The sequence below is a fragment of the Microcaecilia unicolor genome, chromosome 3, assembly GCF_901765095.1.
Source record: "Microcaecilia unicolor chromosome 3, aMicUni1.1, whole genome shotgun sequence".
Classification (NCBI taxonomy): domain Eukaryota; kingdom Metazoa; phylum Chordata; class Amphibia; order Gymnophiona; family Siphonopidae; genus Microcaecilia; species Microcaecilia unicolor.
Window position 1 is genome coordinate 167,560,453 of NC_044033.1, and position 22,945 is coordinate 167,583,397.

General features: G+C 42.3%; 1 protein-coding gene across 1 annotated transcript in view; it reads left to right on the forward strand.

The window, feature by feature from the left end:
- The window catches only part of ENPP1 (ectonucleotide pyrophosphatase/phosphodiesterase 1), a 221,123-nt gene that overhangs the window by 154,200 nt on the left and 43,978 nt on the right, over positions 1 to 22,945 (forward strand). Inside the window, exons 12-15 of the mRNA XM_030196551.1 lie at positions 4,046 to 4,154; positions 7,711 to 7,842; positions 12,505 to 12,536; positions 21,399 to 21,526. Of these exons, the coding sequence (XP_030052411.1) occupies positions 4,046 to 4,154; positions 7,711 to 7,842; positions 12,505 to 12,536; positions 21,399 to 21,526 (401 nt within the window). The remainder of the gene's footprint in view (positions 1 to 4,045; positions 4,155 to 7,710; positions 7,843 to 12,504; positions 12,537 to 21,398; positions 21,527 to 22,945) is intronic.

Sequence of the window (22,945 nt, forward strand, 5' to 3'; positions counted from 1 at the left end):
CACATAGATCATCTCTCTAGAAAACCATGGAATGATCAGACCAAGGAGACCTTGATACAGGTTGTTGTAGAAAAAGATCCTGCAAGTTCTTTGGATGAGAAGATTAGTTCTAAAGAATGTCTACCGATGTGAGTGGGTCCGGAAATATGTTGGATAAAATTAAAGCTTTCTATAACATGAGGGACATAAAGTCCCTATTGTCAACATCAGTTCAGAGCTTAACCTGAGAGCGTAACTGAGGCTTCAAGATCTACTCAGAATGTCAGCTAAAGGCATCTGGGAGATTTTGCACGCAGCCCTGACCTAACCCCCCCCCCCCCCCCCCCAATTAGTCTGATTTTTGGTGGTGCCAGTACAGATAGACAGGATGTCTTCTACCCCTTTGGGTGTAGTTTAAAGGTCTTAACACCTGTGCTTTAGAGCAACAAAAGATACCAAAACCAGTCCTGAGCACAACAAAAGGGAGCCAGATGATGTGACTCCAACTACTGGACCTTCAAAGGAATCCACACCTCTTGGTTAATTAGGAGACATCAGCTCAAACTAAATTATTACACAGGAATATGCTGGGAAAAGGGTGCTCAGGGATATAAAAGGACACGTTCACACCCAAGACTAAAACTCACACATGCCCAGACAATGATGTTAGCTCATGCAAACAGATACCAGATTCAAATGATGGCAGAAGAGTTTGCAGAGGTGGGTATAGAACTCATATAAGAGTCCTTGCTATAGGTTTGATAGGAAGCTTCTCTCTGCCACGTAATCTGCAGCCCTACAAATCTGGGATATCGAATGAGCCCATGGAGAGACAGGTTCACATAGTAGTAGATTCGAAGCCGAGGGAAAGCCTAAGGAGAGATCAAACCAAATAAAGTATCCTCATTAGAGGAAAACCTATCCTAAAGCTAATTATAGTCAGCGCTGTGCAGAGATGCCCAAGGAACAGGACCTGCTCCTTGGTAGTGGTCTTATGATGTCGTCACCACAGCACAGATGCTACTGCTAAAGCACAGGAATTTAAAGAGTCAGCCTTGCAACTACTGGTGACATCACCTTCCAGGATTTGTGGGTGGGTGGGATTTCAGGAACTGAGCGAGCAATAGGGATACAGCAGACCTTCTGGGATTCACAGGTGGGTGGGGCTTTTGGGACTCAGAAAGCAATAGGAACTACAGCACAGCAACAATCACAGATAGCAAAGTTAGTGCGGGTTAGAGTTAACTGCTATTGCATGGTGAAACCTGTGCTAGCTGCTTAATGTAGTTCAGTAAAAGGGCCCCTTAGTTGAATAACTGATTACAAAAAAAATGGATTAATCATGTTTCAGGATAAAACAATGCTGGGAAGGAACTGATGTCACCAGCAAAGGACGAAATCCGGGAAAAGCTCTAATATGGTTCTAGTCTCAAACCAGCAGATGGCACTTTACCTAACATAGCTGATGCCATGTATGTAACTTTCTATGCTGCCATGTTTTATGCTTCTAGTTATATTTTTGCATTAGTCTTGCAAAATACTAAAAAATAATTTAAAATGCTGCTGTTAAATGAGCTTGTACCCAGGTGAGGCCTACAGGTCTACGTATTAGTGTGGATGTTGAAATCTTTATCTGCACACTAAGGTCCAGATTCTATATAAGATGCGTAAAAAATCTGCGTGGTAATCATTTCTGCCTAAGGGTTTTCTATTAACAGCGCCTAGATTTAGGCATGGTATATAGAATGCGCTTAGTTGATATCCCCGTGCTTAAAATTAATCAAGGCAAGATAGTTTTCAAGATGAACACCCTCATTTTCAAAATACTATTTGGAATGGCACCTGAATATATGCTAAACATGATCGACCTGTCCCCAAGAAATGCAAGCCCAGAAACCAGAGGATATCTACTCTTTCACTTACCCAACTGTAGAAGCGTAACCTTCAAAACCATCTACCTGTCAAAACCATCTACACAGCAGGCTTCAGCTTCCTGGGCTCCAAATGGTGGAACTCAATACCAAAAGCAACAGGAAGCATCACTAACTATTATCAGTTCAGTAGTTAACCTACCTCCTCAAAAAGGACACTACTAAACACATAAGCTATTGACGCTCTCCCCAAATCTTGACTGTAAAAAAGAAAATGTAACTGCACCACATTGCAAACCATAAACTGTAAGCCACTTTGAACCGAAACTTGTTTTTGGGTAACAGTGAAATACAAGAATGCATAAATGAATGAATAAATAAATAAAACTAGGCACCTTCATTTACACCGATGAAAATGTGGCGTAAATTCCTGTGCGTAAATTTACATGCACTGGGCCATATTCTATAACTATGCGCATAAATTTGTGACGCCCATTTCCTCGCCTGTAGCCATACCCTTTTTGAACTGCGCATGTTAGAATTTAGGTGCAATTCATTACAGAATATGCTTAGCGAGTTGTGTGCGTAAAATCTAATTATTGGCAATTAGTGCTCATTGTTGCTTGTTAAATGCTATTATCAATGCTGATTAGCTTGTTAAGCCAATTAAGTTACGTGTGTTGTTATTGAATACGCCTGGATTTTGGCATGGATCTCTAGGCACCCTAAATAGAATCCAGCAGTAAGCATAACAATCTCTACACAAAAAGGATTTAAAGGGTCCTGAAAGATATTAGTGTGAACATGCAAATGAAAGCTTATCATATACAAATGAGGAGCTACAAAGTTCCTACTAAATTGCATAGAATACCTACCCTCCACTCAGTTTCGCAAGATCTGGGTAAATGGCTGCTCTTTTACATATATAGTACATAAGTGTTGGATTATTTGTAGTAAATAATTAACAGATTTTAGTACACACAGCTTCAGCTTTAGAAATGTTAATTTCTTTCTTCATCTCTCTCTCATTCACCCCTGAATAATTCACTGCTGAGTCACTTTAAAGTTGAAGTAACAAAACATCTGTTTACTCACAGTTTGTAGTTAGATTATAATCAGACAGGCTTATATATACATATTACTATACATTTGTATTATCAGCTCCTTCCATGTGCTTAGATGGTAATGGATGCTCACACCACCATAGATCCTCTCAGGTTAGGAGAGATCATGAGCTCCATGTGCTCCATGTGCTGCATCTGCTGTGTCTAACCCCCACAGGAAGTTGCATAGCTGTGTGACCTCTCTAAGTAATTCACATCAGAGGTCACAGAGTAATCACAGAGAAATAATAGGTGACAGGCAATGCATGTAAAATACAATTACATTCCAACAATAAGTACATAAGTAATGCCATACTGGGAAAAGACCAAGGGTCCATCGAGCCCAGCATCCTGTCCACGACAGCGGCCAATCCAGGCCAAGGGCACCTGGCAAGCTTCCCAAATGTACAAACATTCTATTTTAATACCTATGTCGGCCTGATATTAATATGAGTCTGTTAAGAGAGGAATCTCGATGGCACGATTTGGCTAAACAATGTGATCATGCTGATCTGAGCTTGCTGGTTTTCATGGGGTTTAAAATTTTTTTTTTTTTTCCTGAATCTTTTTGCTGACTTCCAAGTGGTATACAAGCAAGACTAGTACACTCCAGCACATGAGGTCAAAGCTGAACAGGGGATTTCTAGAGGCAAAATGAGAGCAAAAATGTGCACCCGTCAGATGTTTGTCAAGGACATAGCTGGATTTTTCTGGCAGGCTGTGCTTTCCTCTTTCGCTCTCTATCTCTTCATTATTTTTGCAATTGAGGATTCTTTGTGCTTATCTCGTTCTCTTTTCAACACTTGAGACGAGCATGGAAAATCCTTAGTTGCAAAAACTAAAACCGTTTTGCTGTGTTTTCAATTTGCATTGCATGTTTGATTATTATTATTATTTATTGCATTTGTATCCCACATTATCCCACCCATTTGTTGGCTCAATGATTTGATAATACCTGGCAAAAGAGCAGCTCTCAATTAGGCATACTTTGCTGCTGACTCTAAGGAGGGTGTGATGTGGATGTCTTTATAAATAAATTACTTTTGGCCCATTTACAATACATTAATTTAGTTTTCTTATTTTAATTTCCAGGTTATTAAGGCATTACTGAGAGTGGATGACATAGTAGGAATGCTGATGGATGGTCTTAAACAAATGAACTTAGACAAATGCTTGAACATCATTCTTTTATCAGATCATGGTAATGTTGATTTCTGTATACTTAAGTGACTAGCCTAATGTCAATTTAGAGTATGGAAAAATACATGGAAACCTGTTTTTGGCTATATTAAATTTCTAGTGCCAAGATTTTATCCTTGCATTTTATATCCCACTGATCCTGTTGCCTCTTCTCTTTCAACATCATGAAATCGCAGTTGTCCTCTTGCAAAGTATTTTATTTATTTATTTTGCAAAGAGGTTATATTCACCATTGGCTATACCAGGGGTAGGCAACTCCGGTCCTCGAGAGCCGCAAGCAGGTCAGGTTTTCAGGATATCCACAATGAATATGCAGGAGATAGATTTGCATACCATGGAGGCAGTGTATGCAAATCAAGTTCATGCATATTCATTGTGGATATCCTGAAAACCTGACCTACCTGCGGCTCTCGAAGACTGGCGTTGCCTACCCCTGGGCTATACCATAAGGCCCAGCTGTCTTGCATTTCCTTTAACTTTAAAGAATAAACTTTCGCTATGAGTATTAGCTTAGTCATGAGTTTTCTCAGAACATTGTTGTCTTGCATTACGATGTCAAGATACTATTGTTATTTATTCACTAACCCTCAAATTCTATATGTGCCACTTTAAGTTGTGTGTGCTAATTGGCTGCATGGTCAAATTGCGCACACAACTTAATTGATCAAGAAGCTAATCAGCGCTGATAATTGGTACTTAACCAATTAGCTGAACTAATTAGCTTTAATTAGAATTTACGTGCACAACTTTCTAGGTGTATTCTATAACACGGTGTGTGTAAATTCTAATGTGCAGAGTCAAAAAAGGGGTGTGGACATGGATTGGGCAGGTAGTGGGCATTTCAAAAAACTATGTTCACTATTATAGAATACACCCGATCTGTGCTTAGGCACAGGTATTTAGGCCTGGTTTTAGGTGGCCTAAATGGGTGTGCTTAAATTTTAGTTGCCAGAATGGCACATGAGCATATTCTATAAACTACGCCTAACTTTAAGCGTAGCTTACAGAATAGCGCTAACTGTGTGGTTTTACGGCGCTGATTTTTAGGGCGCCATTTATAGAATTTACCCCTTAAAAGTTGATAGACTAAAGGGTAATTTTATAAATTATTTTTACATGTAAAGCATAAAAATGGTTGTTAGAAATCCCCATTCAAATTTGTAAGTAGGTGTGCTGACAATGGCACATGTTCTTATATGAAGTTCATGTCAAGCATTTCCAGGGGCTGCTTTTGGGAAGAACTTAAAAATAGTGAGATGTGCCCATACATTGCAAAATATACACGTAGGAGAGTAGAGGCCTATATTCATTCCGCCTAAGTGCCCGATTGGCACTGACCCCAGATATTCAGTGCCAGGCTGTTTCTGGTGACTGGCATTGAATATCTGTTTTTTATGTTTTGGGTTTTTTTTTGCAGGCTCAAACTTAACCAGCTATGTCAATATTCAGCACTGGCCGGTTAAGTTTATAGTGGTCAAAGGTAGGCCTGCTATTTAGGCGGTCCAGTTTGGTTGCTAAACTTAGCCAGTCAGCACTGAATATTGCCGGTTATTGCATGATATAACTGGTTATCTTTTCAGAGCTAACCAGCAATATTCAGCAGAGTTAACCGGTTATCTCGCACTAAATATTAGCAGTTAGGCCATTTCTGGCCAGTTCAATAGATTTGAATAATGAGGGGAATAGAGTACACATACATAGTTGCATCTGCTTTAAAGCAGGTGTCATTTTTTTGTGTGAGAGCATTTGTAAACTACTAGGGATACTGTTGAGATTGTTTGTTTTATAAAGGCATATACAGCCACGCATTACCTTCATTGGATAGTTAATCCGTCAAAGCCATAAAAGCTGTGGACAAACGATCAAAATATTCCAAAAGTAGTTTTAAATTAGAATGTGAATTAACCAAAAAGTATGAGTAAAGAGGAGAAGATTTGTGATAGACTGGAAGGGATCATGTGACTGCAACTTTAAACGAGAACTGAAGTGCTGTCCGCATTTGTGATGAAGAACGCCATCGCCGTATTGTTGAAAAAGTTGGCAGTCTGTAAAAGTGAACATATTACTATCCCGCTTTACTAATCAAGAAGGTCAAAGTGATTTATACAAATACACACACACCTTTTGGATGTTTGAGCTCAGTTTGAATGAATGAAGCTTGTACAAATTAAGTATAAGCTGTTTCTAGTATATATTCTTGATATATATACTGGTCAATATGGATTTTTTTGGTATAAAGTCTAGAGTCTGTGGGTTCATTAAATATGGTGGTTTTAACAAGAAAAGACCCTGCCCAATTAAACTATACTGTGGGCCAGCTGCCGATAATCAGTGGTTCCGGACCGGGCAGTTATCTGATCACCTTTGTACTGTTGGGTTAGTGCCGAGGTGGTTTGTGGGCAGAGCTTGGGTGGAACTGGCACTTAACCAGTTAGTCGCAATATTCAATCTTCTAACCAGTTAAGTAAGTACATAAAGTTAGGACAGCAAAAAATCTGTGTCGCAAAATGCTTAGCCACCCGCCTGGGGCGACCCCACGGCCACTTAGAGGGTCTATTCCCAGCACAGCTCAGGTCCACCTGCACCTGCTGCTTGTGCTCTACACCAGCACCCTCCTCCCACTGACCGAGTCCCAACCGCCTTGGGCGAGTCTCCTACTCTCAAATTATCCCCTATGATTACTAGGTTACTGTGGCCACACTCCCAGTGGTCCATAGTTCCTAGAAAGTACCCACAGACCCAACACACAGTGAAGATAAAAAGTTAAAAGCTATAAACAAAATACATAAAAGAAAAATATACAAAAATAGAGATACCATCATACCACTGTGCTGTGAGATACAGTGGTGGTGGGGGTTCTAGTCAGTGATTACAAGTAGTCACAGAAGCTTAAAGGTCCCGATACAATTTGAGGACAGAAGCCAGGTGACATTATGAGACTTCCCTGTATAAGACCTTAAGTCTGTGGTGGTATATAGAAACGTGGTAGAAATATAGGTTGAAGTGAAAGCTTTTTGGGAGTACTGAGCCATATATGCTGTAATGTACAGCACACTAGCCCACCTTTCTTTTTTTTTCTTTAGTTCTTTTTCTACCTCTTTATTGGAAGAATGCCATTTCCTTTCTTGCTTATTTACATTACTTATTATTCTTCTTATTATTCTTAACCACCTAGCTGTTTTGATAGGCAGTATATGAATCGTTAATTGAACTTGAACTGCAGATGGTCACGTGTAGTTGTACTATCAGCATGAATTTAATTGCCCTCAGTACAGCCAGGGGCAGTCTTCAGGCAAAAAGGGTCATGGGTCCCCCAACCAACTATCAAAAGTGGTTAAATTAGATAGATTTTAGGTCACACTGGGCTTCCTACTGTTGTGGGCCCTTGGGCACTGCCCCATTGTTCCAATGGTCAGTCCAACCCTGGTGATAGCAGTTTTATAGAAACCTATTTCAGTGGTTAAAACACTGTTTTTACCTGCAGAAACAGCTTAGAAAACTGTTCTGTAAGCTTAATGTAGATGAAAAAAGGCTAGTCTCTTTTATGTTTTTCACAGGAATGGAACAGGGTAGCTGTAAGAAAACAGCACACCTGAGCTCGTACCTTGACAAGGTTGACAATTTTGTGGTGGTATCAGGACCTGCAGCTCGTTTGAGACCCAGAAATGTTCCAGATGAGTATTTCTCTTGTATGTAGTTATTCAACTATTTCATATGACTTATTGTGTAACTTAGTTTTTTGATTCCTGACATATATTATTTTGAATGAAGTCCAATTTCATGACCTCTGGTTTGTCTAGTTGGTATTGACCATGTCTAATAATTGCAGGGGAAATATACCCCACCCAGGCCCTGAAGGCAGTGAGTTGTGAAATGATGGGTCATTTTTATGTGCTATAGATGGGATGGGTTCTCCTATATTAATCTGTAAATCTTGGCTATGAAAATAGCATGAGGCTGATCTCTGTTTACCATAAAATAATATCTTGATTGTTGTTGTTTAACTCCCCCCCCCCAACCCCTAACTGGTATTATCAACTTGACCTACCATTAAAGACTGGTAATTTTACCACAAGTCATACTATCTTAGCACAGGGTCGCATTGCATAAAATGGGACCCTTTGCTAATATAATAATGTCAGTTTTTTTCAGTGCCATATGTAGAATTCACCCCACAGTGTATATTTTATGCTTTTATGTTGTGTTTTTTTCTCAATGAGCTGCAAATAATTTGTTGGTTATGGTGAATCAGTTGCTGATGAAAATACCCTGTGATGACAGATTTCCCTCTTGTCCTCTTAACTGGGATAATTGACTAGAAATTAAGAGAGATGTCAAGGGTAGGTGGGAGTTTTAGAGGATAAGTGGAGAAGGCAAAGGAATTTTAGACTCTAGTCAATCTAATACCGATCTTTTAATGTTTGAGGGCTGTAACAACTAAATTTAAACTGAAGCAAATGAATATTAGACTCTAGACTTGCTAATAAATAATTTTTGCTTTTTCTAAATGAAATTAAAGCAAACTTTAACAATAAATCCACAAGTTTTATCCCAAGCTTTAAGTCACTACATCTACTCAATCACAAAGAAATATTCACTTATTCAGAGGCCCTTTTACTAAGCCTTAGCAGAAAGTGGCTTGCGGCAGTACAAGCGTGTCTTTTGGGCATGCGCCAGGCCATTTTTACTGCATCCTGGAAAAAAGGGCCTTTTTTTAAGGGGCCAGAAAATGGACGTGCGGCAAAATGAAAAAAACCCAGTACGTGTCCATTTTCGGCGTGAGACCTTACTGCCATCCATTGACTTAGCGGTAAGGTCTCATGTGCTACCTAGGTGGTAAGCATGCATCAAGTGCCCACTGCCATTTTCCACTGGGTAAGTGCCCTGCATTAGAAAACAGAAAATATTTTCTACCGTGTGTTTTCGGCACGCACCAAATTCAGAATTACCATCAGGGGCACACAGTAGCTGGGCAGTAATGCTGATTTGGCACAGGCTGGATGTGTGTAGGCTCTTACATGCCTTTGTAAAAGGGCCCCTCAGAGAAGTTTCCTCAGGACTTCCTCAGAAAAGATACATCAGATCACTCTATGCAGTTAGCTACACATCTTGAGGTGGCATTAACTGCTCTGTGTTAGCTGCTGCATGAAATCTAAAGCACATTCCCTACCTAGATTAGGTGGTTAAAGTATAACTTATGACATGCTACTACTACTACTACTTAACATTTCTAGAGCGCTACTAGGGTTACGCAGCGCTGTATAGTTTAACAAAGAAGGCTATTAAAGTACCTTATTGATTGATAGCACATGTTAACAGCTTAGTGACTTGTTATATTGCATGATCTATTGTTCTTCACATACAGAAAAGCCTACCCCACCGACCCAAAATAAAAAAAACCTGGATACCTGCGACACAACGTAACCAAAGACCATAATGGACATACCTCAACTCTTCCTCTCCCTCTCTAGTTCCCCCAATTGTATTTACCACACATTCAACCCATTCTACCACAATTTCACCTTGTATTGTTCAAACGCCGTTTACGGTACTATGTAAGTCACATTGAGCCTACAAAAAGGTGGGAAAATGTGGGATACAAATGTAACATAAATAAAATTAAATAAAATATTGCAATGAGTCTGCAAGACATCTGTGTGGTTTACAATATAAAATAGCAGTTGAAGGGGAGGAAGAAGAAAGGAGGGTGACAACAGAGGGTAACTGAGAAGGGCATAGGTGGAGAGGAGGGGAGAAGAGGAAAGTAGGAAGAAGGTAAGAAAGTCTCAAACAGCAAGAGAGCCAAAAGTCTCAGAAAAGAGGTGGGTTTTTAGAAACCCCTTCAATGTGGTGACGGAGGGTTGGTTCTTGATGTACAGAGTGAGTAAGTTCCGGAACTGAGGGCCTAAATAAGTGAATGCTCAGGGCCGTGCCAACCCAGTAAGCGGGGTAAGCACCGCAGGGGGGCGCCTGCCTTCAAGGGTGCCGCTGCCGGTCGAGTTCTATTTCAAAATTAAAAAAATAAACCGTATCGCGTCGGCGCCTATGTGCATGTGCTGCTGCCTTCCCGCACGCAGCGCTCAGGCTCGGCTCTCCTCCTTCCCTCCCCATCAGCGCCTAGACATGTTCCTCTGCGAGCTCTACACCCGGGCAAGTGAAGTGAGGAATCTATCTCTTCAGCTGCACAGCAAGCGGCGGGGGGAGGGGCACGTTGAGAGAAAGGAGATGCCACACGGGGGGGGCGCCAACTGATAGTCTGCAGGGGGGCGCCAATGACCGTAGGCAAGGCCCTGTGAATGCTGCCTCATGGGAGATGGCGAGATGCAAGGCCGAGGGAGGTAGGAGGACAAGAATGTTGTGAACTGAACGAAGGCAATGAGAGGGAGTATAGGGGGAGTTTGTTGATATAAAGGGGGACATTTTTTTGTGTGCGATTTAGATTTATATAACTGCAATAGTTTTGTATGAAAAAGCAATAAAATCATCAAATGATTTACTAAATATTGATGAAATTGGCCTATATGTTTAAGGGGGGGGGGGGGGTGGAGTCATGAACCTGCATTATCTCAGCACTGTAAGTTGATGACTTCCATGGTAAATAAAAACGCTGCTTGTGAGTCACCTTGCAAACAGCATTTTTCAAGCAGTCCGGGAGCATCAGACCTCAAAGCTGAAAATCCCCCAACAGGATGTGCACAGTCTATAAACAAATATAAATAAGATTAACCCTGGATGGCACTGTCATTTCTATCTGGCTTCTATGTTTATTCTCTGCTATGTTTTCCTGTTGCAGGCTTTATGCCGAAACATTGCAAGTTGGGTTTTAATTTTAAAACTATATGCAAATGTAAATAGGATTATCTGTTGCTTTATTAAAGGTTATGTACTGTATGTTTTCACTGTAATTGTAATTATATATTACATCTTGCTTATATGTTAGGATTAGGGATTAGATGAATGTGCATCATATTTGCACAGGGTGTGTGGAAGAAGTCCAACTTTCCAGCCCCTTTTTGTTTCACCTAAACGAAGACATGTAGATTTTCCCACATAATAAGAAGATGTTCAGACTTGGTATTTAATTGATTACCCTGTGTTTGAATATCATCTTGTTAGGCATCTTTTCTAATTGAAAATTTACCCTGCAGTGGTGCTTTCTTTTAAGGCTTCTCCTTCACAACAGTGCCTTCATGTTACATCAATATTTTTGTCTGTATAAGGGAAAGGGAAAAAGAAGAGTTCAGGGGAGAATTTTGGTATTTACAAGAAATTGTAGAACTAGGAATGAACGGGGGTTTCTTTCTTTTATTTTTTGGAAAGAATCTGAATCGGAAATTTTACAAAGGCAGAAGACCAGGAACTGAGACATTCTTAACTATTTTGAAAGCAGTTTTCAAAATCGTTTACTGGGAAAAATTAGCCTGTTTGAAAAATTGCCTTTCTATGCTATGCTAAATCAATGCATTGGCTTCCACAGCTCATCTCATTGTAGAAGATTGAGGGAAGATGTTTGGGGAGGAGGAGGCAGGTACAGCAGTGGCGTAGCCACAGGGGAGCCTGGGTGGGCCGGGGCCCACCCACCTAGGGCTCAGGCCCATCCAACAGTAGCACATGGTAATGAAAAAGCTGCTCTCCACAATACTGGCACCTTCGCATGTTCAGTTTTCAGCACAAGCCTGCTGCAGACTACCAAGGTGGAGACTGGAGAGAAGCATTTTCCTACCAGCTGAGATATTTTTTTGGTGTGGGGGTGGGGAGAGAACATTTGGTGCCCACCCACTTCTTGCCTAGGCCCACCCAAAATCTGCTGTCTGGTTACGCCCCTGAGGTGCAGAAAAAAAATGCACTTAGATTGGAATTTCAAAATTGCGCTTCTTTTCCTGCAAAGTGTTATATGCAGAAAAGGTAGCTACACTGACCATAAAGTACCTGTATCTGTAGGCAAGCTTCAAGGTCAATAGTTACTGTGTAGCTACACGGACTGTCTGAAATTTGCCCCCTTTATGCTAAAATTAATGCAGTTTTGATTTTTCAATTGGATCTAGTGAAAAATGCCCAAAATACAAATGGGTCAATTTTTTTGCAGTTTCAGTTTAGCTATTAGTGTCCTCTAGACAATTTGGGGAGGGGAAGAGGGGGAGGGGTTGCAGACTGTGTGATCCCCTATTGTTATTTTTCTCCCCATCTCCATTAAATGGAATAAACAGTTCTGGAACAAACATAGCATGGCAATCTTAAAACATGGGTGTGGACATATACTGTATGATGGTTGTGTTTCTTTAGAGACCTCTTACTTGAAATCTGGTTCTTGAACTTTAGGTCTTTAATTCTCATGTGTGTGACTCTTCCAGTTGATTATGAAGCTGTGGTCGAAAACCTGACTGTAAGTATTTCTTTTCAGTTTTCTTCACTCTAACCAAATGCACAATTATTTTCAGTTTAGCAAGTGACAACATTAAATCTGCATAGAGATCACAAAAATATCCCCCCCCCCCCCCCCCCAGTAAATCCACAGGTGAAATGAATTAAACTTAATAGTGGATCACGTTATGTACAAACCAGGCTCCTTTTTTACTAAGCTGCAGTAAGTGTTAGTGGCACTCATCCTAGTTCAAAATCACGCGGTAAGTTTGAGATCTGTGCACACAAACCATGACCTAAAAAAAAAAAATAATTTTCTGCAGAGCAGTGGCGTAGCTACAGATGGGCCAGGGCCCACCCACTTAGGGCTCAGGCCCACCCAACAGTATCACACGTTTAGCAGTATCTGGTGGAGATCCCAAGCTCTGCCAGCTGAAGACTTCCCCCTGATGGTAACGGAAACGTTACTCTCCATGGTACTGGCACCTGCGCATGCTCAGTTTTCAGCGCATGCCTGCTGCAGACTGCCAAGGTGGAAAGAAGCATTTTCCTGCCAGCTGAGATATTTTTTTAGTGATGGTTTTAGGGGGGGGGGGAGAACACTTGGTGCCCACCCACTTCTTGCCTATGCCCACCCAAAAACTGTTGTCTGGCTATGCCCCTGCTGCAGAGGGGCATGTTGGGTTGTGGAGAGTAGGCGTTTTCTGTGCTGATCAGTTAGCGTAGCTACATAACTGCACCGGATTACTACATGAGCCCATACCGCCTACAAAATAAGGGGTCCTTTTACTAAGCCTCGGTAAAATACGGCCTGCGGTAGTGCGAGCACGTCTTTTGGGCGCACGCTGGACCAGTTTTCACCACATCTGGGTAAGGGCTCCCGTGCTAACCCGGCAGTAACCGGGCAGCATACAGCACTGCGCGATTACCGCCGGGTACACCCTGGCGCTTCAAAAACTGAAATATTTTTTGCATTGCCGGAAATAGCGCGCGCTGAGGGAAGGAACTACCACTGGGCTGCTGCGGTAGCCCAGCGATACTTCCCTCTTCACAAGTGGTAAGCCTGCATTGGGCGTACCATCGCTTCATAAAAGGGCCCCTGGATATTTAACATTCTTTTCAGCCTGAAAGACATTATCGTACTCTCTCAGCTAAGTCTCATTTAGGGCATTTTTTACAAAGCTGCGCTAGTTTTTTTTAGCTTGCAGTAAATGCTGAGGCGCTCATTATGGGGTCCTTTTACTAAGCTGTGGGGAAAAGGGTCCTGCGGCAGGGGCCATTTTTACTGTGCACCAGGACCTTTTTACCGCAGCCGGTAAAATGCCCCCCCCCCTCCAAAGAAAAGACCACGCATTAAGATAACTCTTACCACGTGGCCATGTGGTGGGAAGAACTAACCGCCAGCATCCACGTTGGGCTGGTGGTAGTTCCAGGTTGCCGTATGGCAGTTCTTCAGTAAAAGGGCCCCTCAGTGCTTTGAAAATGTCTCCACGTGATATGCCTTCCTGCTGACTAAAACTAGGTGGCTCTTCAAAGAATTGCCCTTCAACTTTGGGTATTTGCTGAGAAAATGTTTTAGAACAATACTTTTTGCAGTGAAACTTCCATTTTTAGTACCAAACAAAGTTATATTTATATATAAAGAAGTTTTCTGTGATTAAAATCAAAGTCACAATATTTTCTGTGTATGAATGTTCCTTATTCTCCGATGGCAAGCAGGCATGATATTTTCCAATGTGGGTGACGTCGTCCATGGACGGTGCAGACACTGCCATAGTATACTGTCATTTTGCCTCCACCACACATGCATGGGTGCCTTCCTTCCCTGCATCGGGCCAGCAGTCTAGCATTTTCTGCAGAGCAGAGAGGTTGGCTTTCTAATCTCTCTTCAGTTCGACTTTTTTTTTTATTTTGGTGCCTTCCATTTTTCAGGACATTTTGGAGGAGTAGCCTAGTAGTTAGTGCAGCGAACTTTGATCCTGGGGAACTGGGTTCGATTCCCACTGCAGCTCCTTGTGATTGTGGGCAAGTCACTTAACCCCTCCATTGCCCTAGGTACTTTCAAAAACCACAGAAAGGCTGTATATCAGGTCCCACTCTCTTCCCTTCCCTTTCCCCCCTTTTTTTTGTTAATTTTAATCAAATTACTTTTCTTTTTTCAGCCTTTGAGGCCTCTGAGCCCTTTTTAGGCTGGGAAGCATCGACCATTTTTGGATACAGAATTACTCAAGCTCCCTGGGCCCATTGAACCGTTTGACCTTGCATCCTCCGTTTTTTCCCTCCATGTCAGCAAGGGTGCTGAGTGGTTTTGAAAACTGTACTTGATGCAATAGGACCATTTCAGGCACATACCCCCAGAACTGGTGTGTTCAGCACTTGGGTCCGGAACACCGGGATATATAGTGTTACCTCTCTCTGTGCATGCAAATGAGGATACTTAAAGCCACATTGAGCATGGCAGAGGATTCAGCACTCAACACGGAACCTGCTTTCGGCATCAACATTGACATCAAGTACAACGACACAGCATCGAGAATGTTCGACATCGAACTCGATACTGCAACTGTGTAAGGACTACATGTCCTCATTGGTGCTGTATGCATTGAGAGACTTGCAGCGTAAAAAACCTAAACAGCATCGCCATCGTTCTCCCTCCAGGCAGTCTGCCAACACCTCTCCTGTATCGATATCTTCGATGCACGGGAAGTAGAGGTCTGCACAGGAACAGGGTTTGTGGGGATCCCGCAGAGTCCGTGGGAATCCCCTCCGGGTCAGCGGGAGTGCTGCAGGGACGGAAATAGACATGCGGGATTCCCGTGGGGATGGAGGATGTTCTGGCAGGATTCCCGTGGGGACACGCACATACCTTTGTTTGAGAGCCCGCTGCTTTTCTGCCGATCTGTGCCCCCATCGCAACGACGTACTTCCATCATCATTGTGATCAATCATGCTGCTGGTTCGCCAATCGCTCCTTGGGAGGAAGTGTGCATGCACCATGCAGAGAAGCTCATTGGCTGCTACTTCTTTTAGTGGGCGGAGACACCAAGCTCTCCTCCAGTGATGCGTCACTCAGAGAGAGCAGGAGAATGGTGTAAACTTTCTCGTCTTACTATCAGTCTTTTGCCAGCCAGACCCTAGTAAAAAGCTCGCTGTTCCTTTGTGGGTCAAATTCTTTCCCTTGTACTGATTGCCTGGGTTTGATAAAAGAGTCTTCAGGTTTCTCAACGATACCTTCTTCAGCTCGGAGATCCTTGTTTTCCTGAACTCCAATGATGAAATAGTTTGACAAGACTGTTTATCACACCCGGGCAATCAGTACTTTTATAGGACAACATTTCTCCTATAGTTTTACCCCTACGATAGGCAATTAATGGTCTCTCTCGTAATGAGGGATGTACCTGCAAGACAGTCCAGTATTTATGGATCAAAGATGTAACTCTAGAACTTCCTGCCATATAAGGGAGCACTGCCACTATTCTCATTTCTGTTTCCTTGTTAGCATAATTTAACAGAAGGTCTCGTTAGGCATACTTTGCCCTCAAATATGCTTTCTTAATTGTTTTTCCTTTGTAAAAATCTTTTCCATAGGCACCGATTGGCAGGTACCTGGGAGTAGGCGGAGATTCACTGCACGATATAACACCAATTGTAACAATAAGAATGTGATTTAGATGATATACTGGCCCTGTCAACTAATGTATGTGAGGAAGTCTATGAGACCGGTAAAAAACAGATTAAACGAGCATAAATCAAGAATACACATAGCCACGGTGACTGCCCCTATTGTAAGCCATTGGTTGACCAAGCAACACGATTGGCTGGACAGAAAGTGGCGTGTTATTGATTGCATCCAATTGAGGTGAGAGGGAGGTGACGTTGATAGCCTGCTTAGTTACAAAGAGCAATGGTGGATTTATGCATTGGGCACCATGACCCCCGGGGGCCTAAATTTAGAAATGGATTGGGCAGCTGCAATGTAAGATGTAGTGACGTTTTGGGTTGGAGTCAAGCCAGAAAACATTATAAATACGTAGCATCTACGCATGGGTGGTATAAACGTAAAGATGGCAGACACCGATGTTAAGTGGAGACACCGCTACATATAGAGGTATCTGAATTGTTTGGTGAGAGATTATTTAATACATGTTCTGACCAGCAATAACGTGCAAGTAGATGATGGTATGTTTTATTCTTTAGTTAGAATTCGGACCACACCCTGAAGCAGTGACTGGCGAAACATGCTGCATGTAGGTGGTGAAGGTGTCCGTTTATTATATTTCATGTACCAATTGAAATAAGAAGATGATTTAAAGCATGGAGTTACAAATTAAAGAATGTGATTGAAGAAATGAATAAAGTTAAGTTGGAATATAAAATGGAGCTTGGACTTGAAGTTTGTGAGATTGAATGATTCAACAGCTGGGTCAAAGTTTTAAAGTGGTAGTGTCTGCACCAGACTCTGTGGATGATGTCACCCGCTTGTGAGACTATATATGTCTGCTGTCCTTGGAGAACATCTGATACTTTGTTATACTGCCTGCTGCATCTTTTTTCAAATTTGAATGTTATGAAGAGAATTTGAACTGTTATGAGCTTGGGCTATGGTGTAGATTTACAAGATTTACAAAATATCACTCTTGGAGCAGTGGAGGAGTGGCCTAGTGGTTAGGGTGGTGGACTTTGGTCCTGAGGAACTGAGTTTGATTCCTGGCACAGGCAGCTCCTTGTGACTTTGGGCAAGTCACTTAACCCTCTATTGCCTGCCGCATTGAGCAGGAAAGCACGGGGTACAAATGTAATAAAAATAAATAAGATGACAATACTATTTTTCCCAGACTGTAAAGTAAAAAGTATAGTTCTATATTCACATTATTTTATTGTACACTTGATTGTCTTCTGGGAATATTTTGTCCTTTATATATCTTTTTTTCACATTTTGGAATTCCAGAGAGAGAGCTTTTTGCTAACAATGTTTCCAAATGTGTTGAGCAGCTGTTTTATGAATGTAAATGTTCCACTGGCTTCCTAACAAACATTGTATCCTGCTGCTTTCCAGAACATGCTTGAAAACAAGGCTTTGTTTTCAATATGATTTTTCTGGTCAGCATATTTAATTAAATGTTTCCACCATTTACTTTTTGCATTCCTGGAAATAACATTCTTCGTTGCTCAGCCATCCTGTCTAGTTAAATATATTAAGGCCCTGACACAAAATAGATTTTCAACAGTGTTTAAACTCCCAGTTGAAGAAATGTATTTTGAAAACTAGTGTCTATATTACAAAAGCTGAAGTACTTACAAATTAAAAAAAAAGAAAAGTTGCCAAAGTCAGACAGATGAGAAATGTGGGCAGTTTTGAGAGGTGCTAACCTGATAAAATAGAATTTACAAAGGTAAAAAAACCCAGCTGAAAATTTCACTCCTTAACTGCTACGCAAAACATACACAGTTTCCATTGCGTGTGCACTCTTACCTGAGGGAAAGAGGCTTCATGGGAAGTGTGTTTAGGTCAGGGACATTCAATTTCCAAGTGGACATGCCCTGTTTATCCACCACTTATGCTTTAATCACACACATCTTATACTTTCCTAATTTTCAAACAGCAAAATATATGGGTAGTTTCTCTTCTTGCTAATCTACTCATATTGTTGGTCTTTGAAAATACAAACATCAAAACTGCACACAGTTTGCAAATTGCCTGCAGGGTGCATATACGTAATTATTCCCTCAAAAGAATGGAAATACTTTTTATAGAGACCGTGTCTCGCATATACTTTAGCTGTTTTCTGAATGTCAGACATATCGCTACAATCTCGCCCCTTCTAAGAAAGGGGTTGTATATTCTTTTTGGGAGCGGGTCTAGTCCTGAATTCCAGAGAAATCAATTATTAAATGAAAAGTTATTTCATGTTCTGCTTCTGACAGCCTGTAGCATTTCAGCCTGTAGCATTTCAGCTGTGCTTTCTCCCTCAACCTAAACAAGCCCCAGGGATAAGCCCTTCCAATGTTGTAAAAAGGTTTGTGATGTTCAGCAATGTACAGTGAAGGTGGGCAATTTTTCAACAACTGATTTCTGATACTAAAACATTTTACCCATGGGAAATATTTTTTAAATATAAAACGCTTTCTTGTGATTGCATTCACTGGTCTTTATTGTCCTCTGTTGGTTTATGTTTGGATGCTTCAGAATAGTAGTGTTTCTCACCTGTAACAGATGTTTTCCTTAGACAGCAGTACTGATAAACCATACAAGTGTGGGATGTCATCCGATGGTACCAGAATGGAACTTACATAAGAACATACGAGTAGCCATACTGGGTCAGACCATGGGTCCATCTAGCCCAATATTCTGTTTTCCAAACAGTGGCCAAGCCAGGTCACAAGTACCTGACAGAAACCCAAACCATGGCAACATTCCATACTACAAATCCCAGGGCAAGCTCAGAGCATGTTATAAAGATCTGAGTGTGCAGCTGTCTCCTCAGCTCCTCTGTTCTAACGCTCAAAAGATTCAGGTGACTCTTAGAGGTGGGAGGGGTTTGTGTTCCTTATCAGTCCTGTTAAAGGTAAAACACATGGAGGCTAATTATATAAATTGGACCTCAGTCTAGGTGCCCCAATTCTATAACAGCATCTTGGTGCCAAGATCCTGTTAAAGAATAATGGCATAAGGTCAGTATTGGTGTGTCCATGTGTAGGCGGGCTCTCTTATGCCATGCCAGTGGCCAGGTGTGAGTTGGTGTGCCTAAGTGAATCAAGTGATGTGTGGGTTGATATTTACCTGGTGGCGTTCAGGGTTTTGCTGACCGCCGCCAATGTTATGGCTGGAAATTCAGTGCTAGGCTGTGATATTCTGCACTTAACCGGCTGTGGGACACCACATAAAGGGGTCTTTCTACTAAGCTGCAGCAACAACTGGCCTTCAGACGCACGCACAGAAACTTGATCAGATCATTCAGCAAGCAACGCCAAGCGGCCGAGGAGAGAACTTCGTCCCCCACCAGCGGGAGAGGGTTGGCAGTGGGAAGGTGGGGTCGAGAGGGTTGCGGTGGCGGCGGCGGGGGGGGGGGGGGGTCAGCAACGCCGCGCGGCTGAGAAGAGGACTTCGGCTGGCGGGGGTTGGGGTCCTCCACCAGCAAAGATACATGGCAGGAGAGGGTTGGCAGTGGAAAGGGGGGGTCGAGAGGGTTGCGGTGGTGGCGGCGGGGGCAGGGGGTCGGCAGCGCCGGGGGGCTAAAATGTGCCCCTCACCTCGGGCCATGGACCCCCCCTCCTGTCGAAGTCTGGCTACGCCCCTGGCGTGCCTCTAGCGTGCCTCAGTAAACAGGGCCCTGAATCTAGTCCTAAATTCTGAGCTCTGGGAGTACAGTTCCATCCTGGCACTCTGGGATGACATCAGCCACTTGTGTGCCTGACTCAGTCTGGCTTGGTCATGGAGAACATACTTAATTTGTAATTCAGAATGCATTCAGTTCTTCACCACCTTGGTTTATTTAAACCCTAAACTTCGAGGTGACTAAGTAAAAGCAGCATCGTTGCAGATACCCAAGCATCCAGAGAAGCTTAGAAAGGAACGATTGAATTTTAGTGATAGCTGTTCTTTTTGTTATGTGCTGATTTCATGGTGAACTTCTGCTGCTTTTGGCGTACTTTCCTAAAGGGGAAACCCCCTTTTCACTAGGCAGTGAGGTATAAGAACAAAGATATGTCCTAGCAGGAAGCAGTTTCCTTTAGCTTACAGGCTGTCAGTACATACTGTAAATGGGCACATGCAAACAGTGGGAGAAGAACTAGCAAGTTTTATAAATCTGTATTTGTTCTTATTGTCCTGCACTTCCCAACTCTTCCTGCAATTCTGTTTTTGAAACAGGATTGAGGCCTGCAGAGAGGTTGTCCAACAAGATGAATTTCTGTAGAAACACCTACGGAACGAGCAAGGAGAATAACCTCCATCTTAAGACTAGCTATGGGCTATTTTTATATTGCATTTTGTACAAAATAATGTACATTTAACTTCACATATAGCTGTTTGGAACTTGGTTTTAATGTAATTGTACCTAAGGTTGCCAAATGGATCTAAATTCACCCGGCACAGTAGATCCAGTCCTGGATTTATCCTACTGCATGCATGGACATGTAGTCTTGCTTTTTTTTAGGGAATGCGATGGCGAAATCTAAACTACAAGTCCTTGCATGCAATGGGGTAAAACCAGGAATGGATTAACCCTGTCAGGCGAATTTGGATCCAGTTGTCAACCGTAATTGTACCTGGTAGTGTTTTAGTAACCTCCCTGACCACTATAAAAACAGTTTAGTTTGCTACAGTACTTTATATATCACCCTTTCCAGTCATATCAAAACAGTTTCCAATAAAATAATTACTTGGAAAACAAAAGCAAGAAGAGGGAGAATAGATTGCTTCTGACTCTGATCCATTGGTCACAACCTAATTATCTCCAAAGGCTAGCATGAAGAAGTAAGCTTTCAGACCTATTTTAAATTTAGAGTATGAAGCTTCATGTCAAAGAGATGGAATTCCATAGGAAGGGTGATGGGAAGATAAAGGCAGAACAGTGCATGCCATCGAGATCTGCAACCACTGGTGTAGGAAGGAGCGAGAAGGTGTTTCTGTAAAATCAGTCAAATCAAATACACAACGATGGTGGCTTGCATCACTACAGTTCAAATCCAAAGTGAATCTTAAATGCTTTAAAACAAAAATCAAATATAAAACATTCCCAGAAGTTTTTCATGGTTGTTGGGGGGGGGGGGGGGGGAACCTATCTTGGCATATATAGATGTTTTGTCTACACATATATGGTGTGAGCAAGATTACCTGTTTGCAAAGTGATTTTAAATGTGCTGTAACTCTTATCTATTGCAGTGTAAAGTACCAGATCAGCATTTTAAACCTTACATGAAAGAACACCTGCCCAAATTTTTTCATTTTGCCAAGAATGACCGGATCGAGCCTGTTCATTTCTACTCTGACCAGCAGTGGCAGGTGGTTCAGTAAGTTGTCTTTAAACAATACCATAAGTAAAATACTCAGATCAGTTTCACACAATTGTATGAATTATGCTACTGGCCATCAGTGTACTGCACTTTTCATCACATGTAGAGTGGCAATAAAAAGCACATACAACTGGATTTGAGATGTCCAAGTTGTGACATCTACACTTATGCAGGTAACTTAGAGAAAGTTCTGCCGATGTAGATCCTTTTTTAAGGTACACGCAGGACCGAATGTCTGGGTGGTGGCCACATCTGGATTCATTTTAATAATGTGCATGTTGATAACATAGACAATAACCACCCTACCACATAGATGTGTCAAGTTTAGCACTGTAGCGGCTATGTGGAGATTTCAGGCTGCACACACAAAACTACCAAAAAATACATATCCATGGAGGCACTGAGATCTCTCTTTTTATGATCAGATCACCTCTGGTCAGATCAGCCCCTTGATCTGAGCCCCCTCTCCAGATTCCCCTCCACGCTCTGAGCAGAGCATACTATGGTTCCCTTCCTCAATCTGTCCCTCCCCCCATTCCTACCATGCCCTCCTTCAAGTGTCGCCCCATTTGGCTCCGGGTATCAAAATGGTGATGATGAGGCTTAGCAGTAACACTGTGAAACTACCACTAGTCATTGGTGCCTGGAGAAAGACAGGGCAGCAGCGAAGGGGGACTGCTCCCACCCCATGCCACTACAACACCACAGATAGTCTTCAGGTGAGACCTGGGGTGGCGCAGGAGGGTCCAGCAGCTGGGGTGGGGGAGTCTGGGTTTGGAGAATATGGGAGGGGCATTACTTCAGGAGAATGCCATAGGGGAATTGAGGGCTCAGATCAGGGGGAGGGACTCAGGTATGTTCTGATAGAGGCATGAAGAGGGGATTGGGAGGGAACTGGGGTATGTTCTGATCAGGGCATGGAGGGAGATTGAGGGGGCTCAGATGAAAGGGGAATGGTGGTATGTTCTGATTGGGGTATGGAGGGGGATTTGGGGCTGGTCTGATCAGGGGTGATCTGATCATGGAGGAGGATCAGGTAGTGTCACAATGGGTGTATATTTTTCCAGCAAGTTGATGGCACCCTAGACATCCCCAGGAGCAAGTTTAAATCCTGACATTGATCTCAGAGGTCATAGACATGCAGCCCCCTTCTGAAATGGGGAATATACATTTATATTATAGTCCCACCCAGACAATGCCCCATTGCCATCTCAGCCATGGTAATTTAGACTTACTATCCTTTACAAAATTCTAACCTGTCTGGGCATATACGGGACGTGCCTAGCAGTTAGACATGAGCACTTACAGCAACCCTAGAGCTGGTGTATGATGGTGCCTAAATGCTGAAGAAACCTGCATACTTTATAGCATTGTATAAAGCAGGGGCATAGCCAGACTTCGGCGGGAGGGGGGTCC